Source organism: Moschus berezovskii, chromosome 8 (assembly GCF_049115385.1).
Source record: "Moschus berezovskii isolate FMDL1 chromosome 8, NW_MosBer_1.0, whole genome shotgun sequence".
In the NCBI taxonomy this organism is placed as follows: Eukaryota; Metazoa; Chordata; class Mammalia; order Artiodactyla; family Moschidae; genus Moschus; species Moschus berezovskii.
Genome location: NC_142467.1, coordinates 53,725,655 through 53,745,548, shown reverse-complemented (window position 1 = coordinate 53,745,548; position 19,894 = coordinate 53,725,655). Strand labels below are relative to the sequence as shown.

At 41.6% G+C, this 19,894-nt stretch overlaps 1 protein-coding gene across 3 annotated transcripts in view; it reads right to left on the bottom strand.

Moving 5' to 3' along the window:
- The window catches only part of PPP2R2B (protein phosphatase 2 regulatory subunit Bbeta), a 324,170-nt gene that overhangs the window by 127,434 nt on the left and 176,842 nt on the right, over nucleotides 1-19,894 (bottom strand). For 2 of the 3 annotated variants that reach the window (XM_055430540.2, XM_055430542.2), the window contains 2 exons: nucleotides 4,724-4,821; nucleotides 1,350-1,515 (listed from right to left, as the gene is read on the bottom strand). In XM_055430540.2, coding sequence (XP_055286515.1) covers nucleotides 1,350-1,515; nucleotides 4,724-4,821 — 264 coding nt within the window. Of the gene's footprint in view, nucleotides 1-1,349; nucleotides 1,516-4,723; nucleotides 4,822-19,894 lie in introns of those variants that run through there. The other variant, XM_088838580.1, reaches the window with a different exon arrangement.

The window sequence follows — 19,894 nt, the reverse complement described above, 5'->3', positions numbered from 1 at the left end:
ATATACTGGCTTTTTACATTTGAGGGATTTGGGGGGTTCATATACATTAAAAACTTTCCCTCTTTTATCATAATATTAAAATAAAAATTTTAAGAACTTAGAAAATGAAAACAATAAAAGCAACAAATTGACAAGTCACTCATAATAAATAAGATTACTCATGAAAAATCTTTCAGTGTGTTTCAGTCTTTAAAAATGTTAATATAGGTTTGATCATTGTATGTACACAGTCTGCACTGTGTTTTATCTTGACATATGAGCATTACCCTTTCTTAATAAATGTTGGAGATACACAAAAAGCAAACCCAATGTTTCCTGATTTATACTTAAATGTATACTCCAGAAAGACTCACACAGAGGATGATGAAATAAGTCTCTCCCCAGCTTATTTGTTTGGCAGAGGGTGTTTAATTTGTGTGTACTAATCCTCTTAATTGTTATGCTATTCAATTAGCACCTTTTTGTATTTGATTTTATTCTGAATTGTTTTGAGCATAGATGGCTTCTTTCAAGTAGGGTATTAAAAACCTTTAGAGTTGGTAATTCCACTGTATAAAGGCTTAAAGATTAGTATAGAATTGAGTTCTCTGTGCAACTCCTAACATCCTCTCTCTCTGATCCATTTATATCAATTCCCCCCAAACCAACAAATGATGTAAGAAAAGTATGGAGGGAAAAGGAGAAGAAACCATTACTTGCTCCGTTTTTTGACGGTGCCCCTGGGTTGGGAAGATTCCTTGGAGAAGGGAATGGCTACCAACCCCAGTATTCTTGCCTGGAGAATTCCACAGACAGAGGAGTCTGGCAGACTATAGTCCATGAAGTCTCAAAGAGCTGGACACAACTGAGTGACTTTCACTTTCTCTACTTTCCTTCCCCTCTCCTTGACCTATGTTCCTTGTAGGGAGCTTGCTTGTGTCAAAGACATCTGCTTTCCAAACCCCCAAATATATTCAGGGATTAATAACTTCTATTGAGTGTGCCAAACATATAGGGACGGCATGTTTTGTTTCCTGAAACGTGTTCCCAGAATAACATTCAGTGAATCTTAAGACAGGAAGTCACATTCCAAAAACACCTGGAAATAATCTGCATTTGTCAAAAACTACAGAAAACAAGTCTCACAGAATTCAGTCATAAATTTGTTATTTTTTTAAACAGAGTAAGTACAATTTACTGAGTTTCTATTCTCAGTCAGGCATTCTGTTAGGCATCTTGCAAGTATGGTTTCTAAGTTTTTCAACAGCCTGCAAGGCAAAAAGGAAAATGGAGGCTAAGAGAGATTGAAATATATGGTTTGCTGACTGTATCTCTGAAAACACCAAACAAGGTAAGTCACCTTCACATACCATTAGTAGACAGAAGGAAGTAGGCTGCATTCTGCTGAGGGAGCCATCTTATTTTATTGATTTTTTCTTCTATTTCTAAACTTTTCAGGTAATCGAACTCGGGTTCATGGCTCTGGAATGTGCTGTAAACATTGTATTCACCCCTACGATGAACCTGATTTTTACTCTGTAGGAAGGGAAAAAAACACACACACCAAAGATTAAATCACGTAAGCCAACTGAAAATGCACCAGTTCCTTCGTTTTTTGAGCAGGATCATGAGAAGTGGGACAGGCAAACCATGTCCGAGTGGGCTGAGGGCAGGACTATGCTGCCCACAGGTTCTTCTTTAGCTCAGTGGCCTCATACCATTTGATGGCACACCCCTGGTGGCAAATACTGGCACCTCCAGTATTTACATATTTTTATCTATAAATTATATACATAAACTGCTGCATGGACATAGGGTGTACATCATAGAATATATGTAGAAATAGAAATTGAAATAGGACACAAATTTTTTTTTTTTAGGTGACTGTGTTACATGCATGCAGAACTTCATAGGCCGGGAATCGAACTCACACCCTGTGCAGTGGAAGCATGAAGTCTTAAACAGTGGACCACCAGGCAAGTCCCAACAACATGATTTTAAAATCAATAGATGTTCTAATGTTTTCTGTGTCCTAATGGATGTCTTGGACACCCTTAGGAGTGAGTCATCCAGTGCTGATGTCCATATAGATGCAGATCAATCCTTTACGAATAACACAGAACTGTAGCACCTGCACTCCTCACTGGCCTTTTATAACTCATCAGATCTTCACAGAATCTCTGATAGGTGCCCAGGGCAGGGAAATGGACCAGACAGGCTCAGAGATATTAAAATGACACACAGCTCATTAGGATCAGATCTCTCCCTCTCCTTTTCCCATCATGAGTAATAAAACAGATATGAGGGCAGGGAAGACATGCAGATCATTGGGAGAACTATGAGCCTTTACACTGGCTTTCCCTTAGCATTGATTATGCAAAGTGCACACAGCAGGAACGAAACAAATGGTGAGAAAACAGAACATGAAGGGGGCGGTGTGGAGAAAGGGACAAGAGAAAGAAGAAAGGCGGACAGGAGGAGAAGAGGGTGTGAGAGAGAGAAAGGGAAGAAGGGAGAGATGGAGGGGAGGTTTGCATTTTAGGACCTTGAGACCAGAGCCTCAAGATTCAGGCTTGGGAAAACAGTGTGTACAAATTCAAATCCAGGTCATATTAGGCATTTGTCATAGATGCACGACTCTTAATTAAAGGTTTAAATTAAAAAAAAAACAAAACTATTTCTGGGCGGATACTGGACATTCAAACCCAAGCCTCAGTTTATTGATAGGTGATGGTACTGATGCCCACGTGTTAAATGTACTCGTGAGGGCACTGAGGTTCTTTGAGCAAATTCTCCAGGATCGTGTCACTTGAGCATTCATATACAGGAGTTACCCACAGGAGCTGAGAGGAGATCTGACTTAGATGTTGCCACATGTCTGTGTTTCTCAAGCTCAGTGTTCCTTCAACCCTAAGCCTTGCCACAAAACTCAACGGTGAACTGCATGTTATTATTTTCCATATTTTTTCCTTATTGAACAAAATCACCCGCCTTTGGAAAATGTGTCCCCCTCCATTCTACTAATGAATCAGGCTTCCCAAATATTTCAGTAAATTAAAATAGGTGAAACCTATAAATAGCTAATGGGAAACACAGAATGGAATATTACTGGCAACATGCTGCCTTGGGTAATTTATGCTAAACAGCTCCTCTGGTTTCCCTTTATCATTACTATGAACCTAATTGGATTAAAAAAAATTGAAGAAGGTTTAAAAATCAATTTTAAAAGGACTTTAGAGGTTGACATACTTGGTCCTGTCCTGTTTACTGCAGAAAGAGCTAGTCCACCTGAACAATAAATTTTTAAGAGCCTTGATTTGCTACCATCCAAATCAGACTGTCAAGTGTGTGGAGTATGTGCCAGACCAATTAGCAGTAGGCAGCTCCAGAAAAGCAGGAAAAATTCCAGGTCACAAAGAGCTATTAGTTTCTACTTGCCAACCACATTTTCATGTTTCCAGGGCCAATGGAATAGGCTGGGTGCCTGAATTAATGCTGAGCACTTGAATTCATATAGAACCCCGAGGGATTACCATGCCCTTATAGAAATTAATTGCAAATAATGTGCAATTACCAAATATATCACCTCTAAATGAGACTTCCCTTTTTGGAGGGGAGATGGAACACAAATGGCTTTGAGGCACAAAGCAGGCTTTAAATTGCTAGGGAAGTCTCTTGCGAAGCCTCCCTTCCACACAGGGGGCCTCCCGCTACGCCGCACCGGGTGAATCTCCGAGGCAGGCAGTAGCAGATGGGAGAGTCACTTGAACACAGACTGGCCTGCTGTAAGCTTCAGGACATTGCCAGGGGAGGCCAAGGAAACCAAATTGGGCCATAATTCTGTTCTGACGGAGCAGAAGCAGACATCCCCAAAAACTCAATTTATATGAAAAAGAGAAGCAATTCCTAGTGGAACCCAAGTCTCAGGAAGAAATGGGCTTGTCGAGATTCACTGGGAGTTAACGACTCCTGCTTGGAAGGCATACAGGATTCAGCTGCAGGGAACTCATGTCATCCATAGTATAGTGTCGACTTCCCAGGCGGTGCTAGTGGTAAAGAACCCACCTGCTAAAGCAGGAGATATAAGAGATGTGGGTTTGATCCCTGGGTCAGGAAGATCCCCTGGAGGAGGGCATGGCAACCCACTCCGGTATTCTTGCCTGGAGAAGCCCATGGATAGACAAGCATGGTGGACCACAGTCCATGGGGTCACAAGGAGTTGGACACGACTGAAGTGACTTAGCAGGCACGTACATAGTAAAGTGTGAGCCATGTTCTTTGCTCAGATGTCACTTTCTGGGATTTCACTTGCTTTGGTAGAGGGAGCTACATTTTCTTTTCTGACCCAAGTTATCCTTTTCACATCTGCTGGGGAAGGGCTGTATCTTTTATCCCAGGTATTCTGTTAGGAGTCCCTGAATTTCTATATGCAAGAGCATCAACCCTACTGAGAAAGGAGGTGTTACACTCTATAAGCGCCTGTGGAATTTTGCAGATCCAGAGAAGTGAGGTCGTTTTGAATGTGCAGTACCCAGGATTGGAAAGGAAGACCTTGTCCAGAAAAGGCTCTAATTCCAGGTGCTTTTGTGAGCCTGTGCAACTGTTGATGTTAATGACTTTTTGGCAGTTTTTAGTTTGCAAGCCAAGCAGCAAGGTTAAGGGCAACACATGAGGATTAAGAAACAGTGGGAGGCCTCCTTTAAAAAGAACAGAAAATGGGCGTTTTGCATTCACTGCCACTTACCTCCTGCTCTCGTTGAAATATTACAACCCGACCCCCCTTGTCCCCTGTCGCTAGTAATTCTCCCGTGTGGTTGAATTCTACCGTAGAGATAATGTCAGCTGAAAAGAAGAAGACAAAGACAATTTAAGTAACTGCACACTTACTTTCAAACGATAGATAATAGACCTACTTTTCTGTGCATTTAAGGGCTCAGGGCTTTGTCTCTGCAGTGGAATTTACAAGGATTTTATGTCCTGTATTTGAAGTGCCACTAGAAGTGGCACTTGGGGAAGTAAATTTCCTAGACGCCCACACTGCACTGTGGTCTCTAGGAACAATTGGAGAGAACAAAAGGAAAAGCACATTCAGATTCTTTTAGAAAATGAATTTCCTTATGGCTCAGGGAAATGGCCATTTTCTTTGACAATTTCTACCAACCACAGACTCTTTTCCCACCCAAGGCCTTCTGCACCCCCGTTTCTTCTACACCAAGAAACTTCCCCAAATGGGGCTCAGTTGTGGAATCTAAATGAGGACTGAAGGTTGATGAGCAGGGCTGAGGTGCTTGAAGCTCAGACATCCAAAATGAAGGGACACAACTCAGAGGAGCTATCGGGGAAACTCCAGGAGTTGGAAATTCAAGGAGGAACCCTGGAAATGCTCCCCCTTTTCTGGTAAGCCCACCACACCCTTCTGGAAGAGCAGGGCTTTACTGCAACTCGAGGAGAAAGGGGCTGAGAAAACAGGGTCACGAGGTCAGAGGGGAGAGGGAAATTTGTACTGTGTATCTCTAAACAGAGAAAATACACAGGCGCCAGGAACGCAGATCACAGATAATTGCAGAAGGAACGCCAGCCTGCCAAGCCTTTCTTCAATACTGGTTATCCCTGGAGGAACACGGACAGGTAAATTACCTATGATTGGATTTATTAGGGCTATTTTTAGAAAAATGTCAGAGGTTAATTCCTCTGCAATTATTCCCCCACAGGGCTCCAACAATCGCTACCGAGAGTGCAAATGAGTTTAAAAAAAATAAAAAAGGAGGCGGGGGAATTATGACTGTGGCCTTTGACAGAGGTATATTCTGAAGATTGTGTCCATGTAAGGAAAGCGAAGGGGAAACAGTGAACTGGAAAACTAAGGCAATTACCCCTGAATAATTCAAATCTCAAATCTTACTTTAATATCATCATTTCAGGATTTTCTTTATATGCCCGATTGATTCAGGTAAGTAGTGTGAAATTCTCCACTTTGCTTCTAACTGTCCTTTTCCATACATGAAAATGTTTTGAATGGTCATTCTTTGTGCAGAAGAAAAAAGAATAAGGGATAACCTATAATCACTTTCAAGCCAGGTGCATTTAAAAGAATAATTCATGATTTCTGTTCTGGCGTCTTAGATGACTGACCCCAGTGGTAGCAGGTTCAAATCCTACAGGGCCACAAGGGAATGGGGAGTGAAGGAAATCAGGTTAAGTAGGAAGCTTGTGTCTCCTCTTAAAAGACAAGTGGCTACTTGGCTCACCCCCTGTGACTATGAAATATTACCTGTGTTGCCAGATATTCTGACTTTTAAAAAAAACTTTTTACTTTATATTGGAGTATAGTTGTTTAACAATGTTGTGAGAGTTTCAGGTACACAGCAAAGGAAATCATTCATACATATACATGTATCCACTCTCCCCCAAACTCCCTTGCCATCCAGGCTGCCACATAACACTGAGCAGAGTCCCTTGTCCTCTACAGGAGGTCTCTGGTTGGTTATCCATTTAAAATATAACAGTGTGTACATGTCCATCCCAAACTCCCTAACATCCCTTCTCATTTCTTCCCCACGGTAACCATAAGTTTGCTAAGTCAGTGAATCTGTTTCTGTTTTGTAAATAAGTTCATTTGTATCATTTCTTTTTAGATTCCACAAATACGGGATGTCATATTTTTTTAAAGAAGCTGGAAACCCAGAGCTTTACGTGAAAACCTCTTCACTTTTAAATATTGGCAACCAATGATTTTTTTTTTTGAGTGCCATGACATTAAAAAAATATATAATTCTGTCTATCGGATTAAAATGGTTTGTGGGTCACCCGCTTCTGACTTCTCGTCTCTAGAGTGCTCCTTCCAGAAAAGGCCACTCCATTCCTTATTGACAATCTCAACTGGACATCCCATCCATTCACTCGAGAAGAGCCCTCCAAATGAACACTACCTTAAGGAAACACAAAATAAGCTGCATGGCTATTCAGTCCCTGATGAAAGTTTAGAAGACCTGTTTTTAGAACAAGAGCCCAAGGAGGAACAGGTGAGCCCAGCAAGGCTGGGAAGCCAGTTACCTTGAGTGAATGATCGACCACTTTCCTTTGTTAGAGTTCGTGTGTCTTAGCAAAGCACTCTCATGTACAGAGGGGACAAGAAGCTTGTTTAATGTTTCCTGTTGCCTCAGAATGCCCTGGTTGAGAAACACTCGAGTGCTAGGAGACACTTCTCATGTTAGTTGCTGCTCTGGCTTTTCAGTGAGTGGCTAGCAATGAGGTTATTCACCAAGCTTTCCGGCTTTGGGGAGAAGCTAAAGCAGACATTGCTGTTTCTTTTCACTTCCAGGCTGCTGTCAGGCACTAAAAAATGAACCAGACACCTCCCCGAGGGAAAGAGAAGCAGGGAGTAATGAGAGGGTGATGGGGAGCCCAGGCTTGGGAGTTAACAGTGCCGTGCTCATGTCTTTACGGCTAAGATTCTGCTTGTGTGTGTGTGTGTGTGTGTGCACTAAGTCACTTCAGTTGTGTCTGACTCTTTTCAACCCCGTGGACTATAGCCCACCAGGCTCCTTTGTCCATGGGATTCTCTAGGCAATACCGGAGTGGGTTGCCATATTCCTTCTTCAGGGGAGTTTCCCAACCCAGTAATTGAACCCACATCTCCTGCATTGCAGGTGGATCCTTTACCCACTGAACCACCAGGGAAGCCCCAAGATTCTGTGTAAGGGCATCTGAAGCCCTTCCTCTCAGCAGCAACATGAACACAGACGTTGGAGCTCTACATGGGTTCTTGGGCCAGTGTATTGAACTAAGAGATGAGTCTTCCCTTTTGGTGACACTGAGTATTGGAAGAGAGAGGTAAGTAGCTTTTTCTAAGGCTGGTCTCTGGCTTAGTTTCTAAGAAAATGTCACTCCAAGAGAAACAAAATTCAGTCTCCCAAGGATGACATGCATGTTGTCTTTTTGCCTGGATTCTGTGAAAACGTCTTCACGCTCTAAGATGCACATGGGTCAAATCAAGGTGGGATTCAAACTCAAGTCTAAGCCATGTGATCCAAGGCAGTATTATTAAAACTCTGCACTACAGGCTATCAGGCTTGTCCCCTGATATATATAAGGAGGTATATAAATGCCTCCTTTGTTTTCCAAGTGTTATCATTGTGCTATGTCTCCCTCAAGAAACTTGTCGGAGAAAAGACTGATTGGCATGGCAGAATGCTGAAATCCCTTAGTGTTTTGCCAAGTCCTTACCTTGCTTTTAACTCTGCCAGGGAGCTGGTCTGCATACTAGGCTGTTTATATCTGGGTATTGTCTGCTTCCCTTAAGAACATATGGCATGGCAACTCAAGTTAATACCTGTTTTGAACTTTCGTGTTTCCTCACTCATTTATCATGGCTAAGCCAATAGGTGTAACCAGAGTATTTTACTGCCCTATCCATCTTTTGCGTATCTTCATCTATGAGTGTTTAATAATTCATGCAAAACTCATGAATCACCCCACATTCCAGTTTCAAGATAGGGAAACTTTGGATACAATGCTTTGTGCTTGCAACATGCTCTTGGTAGAGCCGAGCAAATTAGAAAACATACACTGCTCAAGACAACATGACTTTGTTGAGTACAGAAAGAGGATATGGCAATAACAATAAACCAGCAAACTCAGAGACAATAACGTCTTGTGAAATCTTGGTCAACAGAAGTCAATTCATCAAGTTCAACTAAAGTTCAATTCATCAAGTTTGATTAGAGGACGTTTTGCCTTTAAATGGACACTACTGAGCGACTTCACTTTCACTTTTCGCTTTCACACATTGGAGAGGGAAATGGCAACCCACTCCAGTGTTCTTGCCTGGAGAATCCCAGGGACGGGGCAGCCTGGTGGGCTGCAGTCTATGGGGTCACACAGAGTTGGACATGACTGAAGTGACTTAGCAGCAGCAGCAGCAGCATTCACCACAACTCATTTTCTTAAGGGTGCAACCGAGTCACGTTATCATGCAAAAACTTATACACTTGAGCATTTTTCTCTCTGTTCTATAAAGATGTGAATGAAGTGCATGTTTTTGACTAAAAACAAAGAGCAGAAGCCAAAAGCAGTTAAAGAGGTCAAGTGTAGTTAACATGATTTTTTTTAAGGAAGCCCTGGGAGGTATGACGTTTGCCCTGTTCCACATCTGTTCATGCTGATTTAATTTCCACAAGATGGTGGCCTGGTAACCCCATTTCTAGCTCAATAGGCACTGTTTGAATCGAGTTTTTCATTTTTAAAGTCAATCTCACCATCCTTCAAAGGTTCCGGACTAACAAGTTCACACATAAAATTTCCATTTACCTGAATAATAGAAACTGACTTGGCATTTATATGCACGTGATTGTGAAGTTGAAAAGGAAGGATTGATCCTCTTGCTCATGCTGTAGACTCCCCTGGTACCACGCTAGGCTGGAGTCTATGCAATGCCAGGGCTGACTACAATTATTAGGCATTGAATAGTTCAATAGTAGGGTGACTATTCTGATGAAATGATGCTCAGTGTAGACTTAGGATCTAAACCCAAGTCCTCTGATAGGACAAGATCTTACTGACCACGTCACTAGCACTGACCTCTCAGCATCCATCACAGGGGTTGAAATAAGAGTGTAGTACAATTTAGCCTTCAGAGCCCATTACATGTTTTATCTTTCATCTTGGAAACATCTGGAGATAATACTGTAAGGTCATATACAGTACTTGTATCAGTGGACTAGTTCTGGGCAAGCAATATTTGGCTTTCTTCCTGACAAGGAGGTCAGTTCTAGCAGAGTCTGCTGTTTCTTCTGCCAGGGCAAAGATACCAGCAAGAGGGAAACGGGTTTCCCAGCGGATGACAATGGGGTGAAATGGCAGTAGCTGCCAGCAAATCTGTGTGGAGAAGGACTGCGGGGCTCTTCAAGGCTGAAATGCTGGGGTTAATTGCAGTGGCTCCTGCAGTGAGGGGACTTGTGGAGCCTTTGTCACACGCACAGGGGTTTCCAGTTAGATTGTCCCTGACTTTGTGGATCATTAAACAAACGGGATTCTTAGACTCCCCAGTGGGAATTAAAACAACTCCTTCCATCTTTACAACACTGTGGACTCCTCCTTGGGTTCTGGTTCACAGACCGAAGTCAGCATCCGTTTTCTTGGAAAAGGTTTTCTATGGATAACTGAAATAGTACACTGGAATATATTTCCCATCAAAATGACAGGGGGAAAGGAAGTCTGGTTTTGGTCAAATAAGATATACCTAAGTTCTGCTCTACTACTGGGATCATGTTCAAAATGGTTACATTGAAAAGATGTTAATATATTGTAACATTTTAAAAAGTCATGTAATAAAATAGTATGCCTAAAATGATCTCAATTTTTTAAAGTATTTACATTTTAAAATGTATCTTTTTCTAAACTGGTAAAGTAATATATGGGCTTCCCTTGTGGCTCGGTGGTAAAGAATCCCCCTGCCAATGCAGAAGTCACAAGAGACTCGTGTTTGATCCCTGGGTGGGGAAGATCCCCTGGAGAAGGAAATGGCAACCCACTCCAGTATTCCTGCCTGGGAAATCCAATGGACAGAGGAGCCTGGTGGGTTACAGTCCATGGGGTCACAAGAGTCAGACACGACTGAGCAACTGTGCACATACACAAGGTAGTAATATACTTCCATTAATACCAAAATGATGATTAGAATATAACATGACATATCCCCCCAAAGAGAATAATTACTACATACAAATAATCATAGGAAAAAGTCTATCAGAGAGAGTACAAAATTATATTGTTTTGGGGTAGGACAAAGATGTTTAAATTTACTCTTTTATAGTCATCTAATTTTTCAGTATTCTCTAATATTTTTTACCTTGATCATAAATACTTGAACAATTTTTAACTTCTAAGCAATTTTAATTGACTTTCAAATTGAATGCAAGATTTTAATATTTATCTCAGTGACTTTTTAAAAATTTGCTTTTTAATTCCCCTATAATAGAATTCACTTTTTGCAGCACATAGTTTTATGAGTTTAGATAAATACATGTAGATGTGTATCCACTATCACTGTCATGAGACAAAACAGTTTAATCACCTTCCTCCTAAAAAGTTCCTTCATATTGCCTCTCTATAGTAAACAATTTTTCAAAAAGGAATAAAATTATGGGAGTGAAATAAGCTGATAGGTATATAAGAGCTTCCAAAGGAGTGTGTGTAAATACAGAGGATTAATGCTACTGGTCTCTACACACATAGCTCTATTCAATTTCTAGTCAATGGTCATTTTCTAGCTAGTTGGAGTCAGATTTTATTTTTTCATCTTATTGCTTAGATATTATCACTATTTATAATTTTGTTTTTAGAGTACTGGGAAACTCAATTCATCAATATATCTTTATTAACCTATATCACAAACTAGGTTTTCTGCATGAGGTTTTCTGCCCTCTGACTCAAATGTCCCTTTGCCTTTAATTGGGATGCTATCCGAGTCCTTGGTTCAGTAGCATTAACTTCTTAACTTGACATTACTTGTCACTTTCCTTTAGCATGGTCCTAGTGACAAGAGTAGTAAATAGCAAGTTCTGAGAAGTGATAACAAATGGATCTAATCTTGCTCACCAATTTTGATCTATTGGCAGAAGCTGCCCATTGAGAAGGACTGAGGTCATAGCTGGGCTTGATGGGAGGGTGTTGTGATCCATTGGTCAAGTCTGTCATGGGCATTGGTAAGTAAGAGGCTAAACACATGCCACATGCTTGCTGTACTGACCTAGTATATAGAATATACACATTCTGTTGGATCCAGAGTTGATTCCTTTGTCACCTAACTGGTGTCTGGATTTTAGCTACTGAATCTATTCCCATTCATTTGAATATAATTAATTCTGTGTATACTGGTTTAAACTTCAGTCTGGTGCTGGTAATCCTCTTCTATGAAAGAATGCAGGTAGAAGGGTCTAACAACTCCAATTCCCCACACTTTATCACAACTGCTGCTTCCTATTTAACCACAAGCACAGTGCTGGAAAAGGGGCACAGTTTAAATTTCAGATCTGTGAAGACCAAGCTCATGAAGGGCAGAGAGTGTGCTGTGGCTAATACCCTTGTTTGGCTGCTCCTCTCCACTGCCTTTCTTCCGTGCTTGTCCCCACTGTAGAGGCTGAAAATGCAAATTGCTTCTCAGCCTTTCCTCTGGCTAGAGATGGCCATGTGACCCAAATTTGGCCAATGGGGCACATAGAAAAGTCTCTTGTGGGGCAGGGAGGCAGAAAATCTGGGAAAAAATTTTCTTCCCAGAATAAAAGGAAGCAAGCAAGTTATGGGAAGCCTTCTGGCTGCACTGACATACTCCTTGTATAATACTACTTTGGATGTGGTTCTATGTAGCCATATGTGGAGCTGTGGCAGCCATTACGTGACCATGAGGTACTAAGTCTAAGGCCAAGCCAAGAGGCTGAGTATGACAGATGGAAGAAAGGGACAATGTCCCCAGTGACATGACTTAACTGCAAAAGCCTACCATGCTGCTGCTGCTAAGTCGCTTCAGTAGTGTCCGACTCTGTGCGACCCCATAGATGGCAGCTGACCAGGCTGTACCTGGGATTCTCCAGGCAAGAACACTGGAGTGGGTTGCCATTTCCTTCTCCAATTGTGAAAAGTGAAAGTGAAGTCGCTCAGTCGTGTCCGACTAGTAGCAACCCCATGGACTGCGGCCTACCAGGCTCCACTGTCCATGCGATTTTCTAGGTAAGAGTACTGGAGTGGCTTGCCATTGCCTTCTCCAAAAGCCTACCATAGGGACAGCCTAAATCTGGACTTGTTAAACAAAAGATACCTAGCAGTTTAAGCCACTGCAAGATAGACTTTTTGCTATGTGCATCTGAATGCTTACTAATAGACATGGCTTTCCATCTTTGTTTTCCACATAGCATTGTGTACAGGGCCAGATTATTAATGTGCATTGAATTGGAAAAAATGATCTCTCGTCCTGCCACCTCCAGGCACAAACTCTCACACTCACATTTTCATTTCCCTCTATCATACAACCAATTTTCCTTCCTACATACTTAGTTTCCAATATTGAGGTGTTTGTTTTTTTCCTCTTCCCCTGTGTGGCAATGGTGCATTAATTTTTGACCATTCACATATGAAATCAGTTTACTGGGATAGAATGCCTCCCCCTACAATTTATCATGGTGTCCATCATAAAATTATGACTTCAAATGGGCTTAGCCATATCCTCGTTGGAGCCAGGTTTCTCCCAGCCAATGTGTAGTAAGCCCACCATGCTTGCTGAGCTGTGAAAATCCAGATGGTAGGAAGCAGGTGAGTAATGAATGTCATGCTGTTTCCATTAAAATGCACACAGCTTCCCCACACTGACCAAATCCTTAGCACTAACCAGGTCTGAGACAACCCAGGACATGTGGGTTCATGGAAATTGCCTTTCATTCAAAACAAGTTCCAGCAACACAGAAACTGAGACGAGAGACTTTTCTGGTGGTGGAACAAAATTTGCCTAAAGGGCAAAGGAATTTGAAAAATTGTAAGTCCTCTAAGTACAGAGAAAGCCAGTGGGAGATCCGTAGCAGTCCAGACTTGCCTTCAAGCCTGTGTGGTTTACAGTGGAATCTGCTGGAAAGGTGTCTACCATCTGTCACCTACTCTTTCAGAAAGCAGAGGAGTAATTAAGTGCTCAGGTGATACAAATTCTGTCAATCATTCAGATCTATTATGTACACAATATGGGATCATCTAGCACTGACCTCAAAGTCAGTGGGACCCCAGGTCCAAGATGACAAAGCCCATCACATCTGTCGGGGAACAGGAGCTCCTGGGCACGCATTGGAATCTCTTGGCATGTCTTGCATCAAAAATTTTGTTGTGCCAGATACTCTGAACTCAGAAATACATGGTACCTGCCTTGTGGGAGCTAAAGGAATTTGTGAGTTGGCTCTAATGTCACTTTTTAAGGGAAGCCTTCTCCCCAAACCTAGACAGGTCCCTTTGGGATGCAGCCTCCTGGCTCCCTGTACTTCTGCTCTATCAGTTATCACTGCGTACCATTACCTTTTATCACAATGGTAACAGAACCATTTTAAATGCCTTTCCTGGTCTCTAAAATATAAACTCCATAAGGAACTTGTTCATCACTAGAAAGCCCAGTGCCTAGCTTAGTGTCTAAGTATATAATAGATGCTTCTTAATTTTTTCCTTTAATTGATCATCAAATGAGAGCCAGAAGAGCCAATGTCAAAGTGGACCAACACATAGAAGATGGATAACCCCAAAGTATCAATGAGCAAAATATTTATGCTGAATGAACGTAAGGAATATTTTTAAGGGGTGTGAGGCAAGGGGAAGCTCTTATTTGGAACAGTGAGTATTGTACAACTTTAGAACAAGATGGATTGATCAGTAAAGAAGAGGTTTTGTCCTACAAAGTGTCTGTAGCATTGGCAGGTTTCTATAAATCGTAAGAAGAGAAGAGAGCAGATGGGGTGGTGAACAGAGGGTTCTGGGATAGGGTGTTAGTTGGGAGAGGGCATGTAGTAGCAAGTGAATTTTGAGCAATTAGGTCTGAGATGCAAGGACTCTAATGAACACCTATTATGTGCACATCAGTGGATTGGGTGCCAGGGATATGCTAACAATACATACCTGGTTTTTGCCTTCAAGGAGCTTTCTACCTAGAAGACTAGCAGGTAGTGCTAGATTGGGATACAGCAAAATAATGTTGGAGAATAGGTTGTTCAAAGACCCTATAATGAAGTTTTTGAGCAACAGAATAAGAATCCTGTTGATGGCTTTGGTCTCGAGGGCAATATGAAGTCACTACCGGAGCTGAAGATAGCTCACACCCACCCAAGCTCTGCACTCAGAAAAATCTCCTGTATTTCTCCAAAGGGCAAAATGCACACTAAATGCACTATGTCGCTTTGTTAAATTCTCGGTAAGTTTAAAGAAAAGGATAAAGAATGTTTTCAGGTTTTTCCTTCTAAAACATGACATTTCTATGTCGAGCAAAACGAAGATGCTACTAACAGTTCCTAAGGTAGAATGCTATGATGGTTTTTCAATAGTCTCAGCAAAGATAATGGAAAGTCTCAGAACCAAATGTGCTATTTACAATCCTGTGAATCAGTATTTCTCTTTCCATCTCTTTCCTCTCTATTCCTCTTCCCCACCCTTCCTCTCTTTCTGGCTAGGAGTTGCAGTATTTTGAAAATTAGAATAAAATGTTACTCTCTTTTGGATAACGTCCCTATTTTAAAGATTGAATAGAGTACTTTACACCTAGTAGGCAAATAGTAAAAGACAGAATAAATAAATGTGCTGATTTTTCTCATCAGCATGACCCAATCTTGAATAAATATTCATCAGGCAAAGGCATTATAGTACATCCTTGCTGTTTTTTTCTATCCACTGAAAACTGGATATGTAGAAAATCCATTATATTCGATTTCATGTTCATGTAGCAGTTTAGATACCAATGAATAATACAAAACATAGAAAGCTCAGAAAAGACTAAACATTGATAGACTCATTCATCATTCTCAGCAAATATTCACTGAGCACACCTACTATGTGTCAAATACTATTCCAGGTTGGATATACATTAATTAATCAAATAGATTAAAAAAAATCTGTCCTTATAGAACTTACTTTCCACTTGTGGAGAAAAGATAATGATCAAGAAACATAACAAATTGCATTGTATGTTATGTATAACGGGAAGTAAATATAGCCAAGTAAAGGGAATTAAGATTACGTGAGATAAGACGGAGGCTTAGATTTTAAATAGGGTGGTTTCGACAGGTCTCCCTGAGCAGATTTGAAGGAGGAGAGGGAGATGACCATGTAGGCATCTTAGGAAATGCACTCTAGACAGAGGCAAGAGACGGTGAGAAGACTCTAAGAAAGGAACACACATGTATCAGAGGACTAGTGTGGCTAAGACAGTGCCAACAGGGAAAAACAAGCAAATAGACACAGGTCCCGATAATTTAGAGTCTTGCAGGCCACAGCAAGCACTTTGGCTTTTGCCGAACGTGAAATGAGTATAACAATGTGAATATACCTAATACCACTAACCTACACTTAAAAATACGGTTGAACCTTGAACCACATGGATTTAAACTGCACAGGTCCACTTACATGTGGATTTTTTTCAGAAGTAAATACTACAGTACTACATGGTCCATAGTTGGTTTAATCCACAGATACACAGGGACCATGGATACGGAGGGCTGACTATAAATTATACCCAGATTTTCAACTGTACAGAGGCTTGGTGCCTCTAATCCCTGCAGCTGTTCAAGGCTCAACTGTAGTTAAAATGGTAAATTTTGTGTTATGTACCTTTCACTCTGATAAAAAAAAGTGAGAAAAAATGAAATGGAAGGCAGTTGAGAGGTACAGAATAGAGAAGCAATATCGTCTGACGCTTCACAAGTACCGATCCGGCTGTAGTACTGAGAACAGGCTGTAGGGAGCGGAGGTGGAGTCAGGGAGTATAGGGAGATAATCCAGGCAAGATGACAGCGGCTCAGGCCAGGGTGCTGGTAGTGAAGGTGGAGAGAAGTGATCACACTGCAGATGTATATTGAGAGCCGACCTAGTAGGAACTGCTGCTGGATCGGATAGGCATCTGAAGGAGAGGAATCAAGGTTGATTCCAATGTTTCCACTTTCACCAACTGGCAGGGTGGATTTCCCTCACTGAGATTAGAAGTTTGTGGGTGAAGTAGCCATCTTGGGGGAAGAGTAGACATTTAGTTTCAGGCATGTTCAGTATATAACTGAAGATACTGAATAGATAATTGGAAATAAGGGTTTAGAGTTCAGGAAAGGGGTCTGAGTTGGTGACAGAAATTTGCGAGTTATTAGCCTTTCAGATGATATTTTTCAGGCCATGAGACTGGATGAGATCTCCAGGAGTGAGGGGAGTAAAAGAAGCAAAGAGGACCAACAACTGAACCTAGGTGCACTCGAACAGCCAAAAAAACATTGGGAGAAGAGGACGAACCAGGTAAAAAGACAAAGAAAAAGCAGCTGGTGAGGTAGGATGAAAACCAAGAAAGCTTAGTATTCCGGATGCCAAGTGAAGTGTGGAGGAAAGAGCTGTCAATCATGTCAAACCCAGCTGATGGGCAAGGTAAAAGGCTTCAGCTGACCTTTGGATCTGAATCACAGAAATCACTTTTGACCTTGGCAAGTATAGTTTCTGGGGTACAGTGGAGGTGAAACAACTGGAGTGGGTTTCAGAGTGAACGGGAAGAGGGGAATGAGACAGTGATTGTGGACAACTCTTTCAAGAAGCTTTGCAAGACAACAGAAAATGATGCGGAAGAGGATGGGCAGCTGGCTCAAGAAAGTGCTCCTGTCTGATCATCGAAACAACAGCATGAGTATATGCCGGTGAGAACATTATTTCAACAGCCAGGGGGAAATGAATGGTGAAGAGATGAAGAGGGCAGAATTGCTGAATGAGTTAGCAAATGAGTGTATGAAGAAACAAACCAGAAACTAGGACTAGTGCACTGCTAACAGCTGAAATAAAACCTGTACAGGTTCAATTCATACCCAGAGCCAAAGCATGGAGAGGAAGAAAAATGTGATTGAAACTACGTTCACACAGGGTTTCACAGGATTCTCAAAACATTTAGAATTGCATGAGCTTCTCCCATAAATCATCTCAGATCATGTGATCACCATGAAAGGAAAACAATTTCTTGGTTTTCTTTTTGGTTCTTCCGCCCTTCCCTCTTCCAGTTTTTCCTCTTTTCTTTCCCTAGGCCCTTTCCATCCTTCCCTCTGTCCTCTCCTTTTTTCTTTTGCAAAAGAAAAAAAGAAAGACAGCAGAGAGCAGAAAGGATTTTATTCCTTCTGCTACACAACTCAAGGTCCATTAGTTCCTATTTGCTTACCAGGCAGAAGACTGCTCACCTGTATTCACTTTAAAATGATGCGACAACTACAAGATCACTTCTGCGTGGGTGGGTAGCCTGACCTCCTCGTGGCCTTTCTTGGGTAACTTTATCCATTACTCCTAATATCTTATAGAAAGAAACAAGTCTGTCAGGGGGGAATAAAAAACACCCACACTCTCATCCTGCCCCATGGAAGATTTATAGACATTTTGTAAATGGCCAGGCCCAGGTGATGGTGCCAGAAACTTTCCAAGTGATTTGTAGATCTTCCTTCCAGGAAGTCAATCTTTAATGGAAAACTCTTCGACTGCACATTCCTTTATTACAGTGACTACAGGGAGTGGAATGCAACTGTCATGCAGGAGACTCACTGAAATGAACTGGCTACTGACCTGGCCTCAAGATATTTCAGTCTCAGAAAAATACCAGTATTGCAGAGTTTAGAAAAGCACAGTTTTTCTTTAAGAAAAGAAAGAAAGAGAAGTCGCTCAGTCATGTCCGACTCTTTGTGACCCCATGGACTGTAGCCTACCAGGCTTCTACGTCCATGGGATTTTCCAGGCAAGAGTACTGGAGTGGGTTGCCATTAGTTGGCTGATTGCATGCCAGGCATGGCACAAGCCCCTTAATGTATGTCTCTTCCTAAATTGATATTATCATCCTCACTTATTAAACACTTCCTTTGGCTAGGATCTGTGTTTTATGTTTTATATGATGTCATTTAATTGTCACTCCAACTCCATGATTTCAATATCTTTCTCTATGGGGAAATGGCAGCCCAGAGAAGTTAAACAGCATTTTCAAGTTTGGAAGGCTGATTGTTAGAGGAGCAGGGATTGGAACCCTACTCCAGTTCCAAGCTCTTAACCTGCCTCTTTGCTCTCCCTTCCTTTTCCTCCACCATCCTTTTATTTTTTTTAAAGTTTAAATTTTGTATTGCAATACAGGTGATTAACAATGTTGTGATAATTTCAGGTGGACAGCAAAGGGACTCAGCCTTACACATACATGTATCCATTCTCCCCTAAGCCCCCTGCCCATCCAGGCTGCCACATAAAGTTGAGCAGAGTTCCCCTATACATCTGGACTTCCCAGGTGGCTCAGCAGGAAAGAATCTGCCTGCCAAGCAGAAGACCTGAGTTTGATCCCTGGGTTGGAAAGATCCCCTGGAGAAGGGACCGGCTACCCACTCCAGTATTCTGGCCTGGAGAATTCCATGAACTGTATAGTCCATGGGGTTGCAAAGAGACAGACATGATTGAGCACTTTCACTTGCACCACTATACCATAGGTATTTTTTTGTCCCCATTCCCTTTTGTCTCTCTTTCCTTTTTTTTTTTCTAATCTTTTCCAAATCTTTCATATATAATTACAGGCTGTGGCTCTTCTGGCATCAACCTAACTTTCCATCATATCTTTTGTATTCCTTGTCACAAGATGACACTTGAGCAAAGTTTAACTCTCCAGGCTCCCCAAGCAAAACGGTCATTGTTGACCAACGGTCATGCTATTTTATTTCCCTGAGATGTCCTTTCCATCACGTGCATCTGCTGACATCTTACTCTCCTAGACAGTACACCCCTTGAGGGTAGGATGTTACTATTTTAGTCTGGAGCCCTTGCCTAGGGACTAGTACTTATAAGTTTTGCACAGAATTCTAATTGAGAGCTGAAGGAAAACTGAATACATGAATCCTTCAAGGCCAGTTCAAATGCCACCTACCCCCTAAAACTTTTCATGATCTCCTTGGATTGGGAAAATGCCCCTTCCTCCTCACACCCCCTGAAACTCTTTATATTTTTCACCTGTTACCTGTGATATTCTCACATGTCTCCTTGCTCAACTCTCCTTACTGAAATGAGTTAATTAAAGGCAGTGTTCCTATTACACTCACCTTTGACTCTACCAGTAAATTTCATCTAGAAAATCACCCTCTTTCCCCGTCCTTTCAAGATCCAGTTGAAATTAGTCTCTTTAGAAACTAAAGAAGGCTAGCTTCCATTT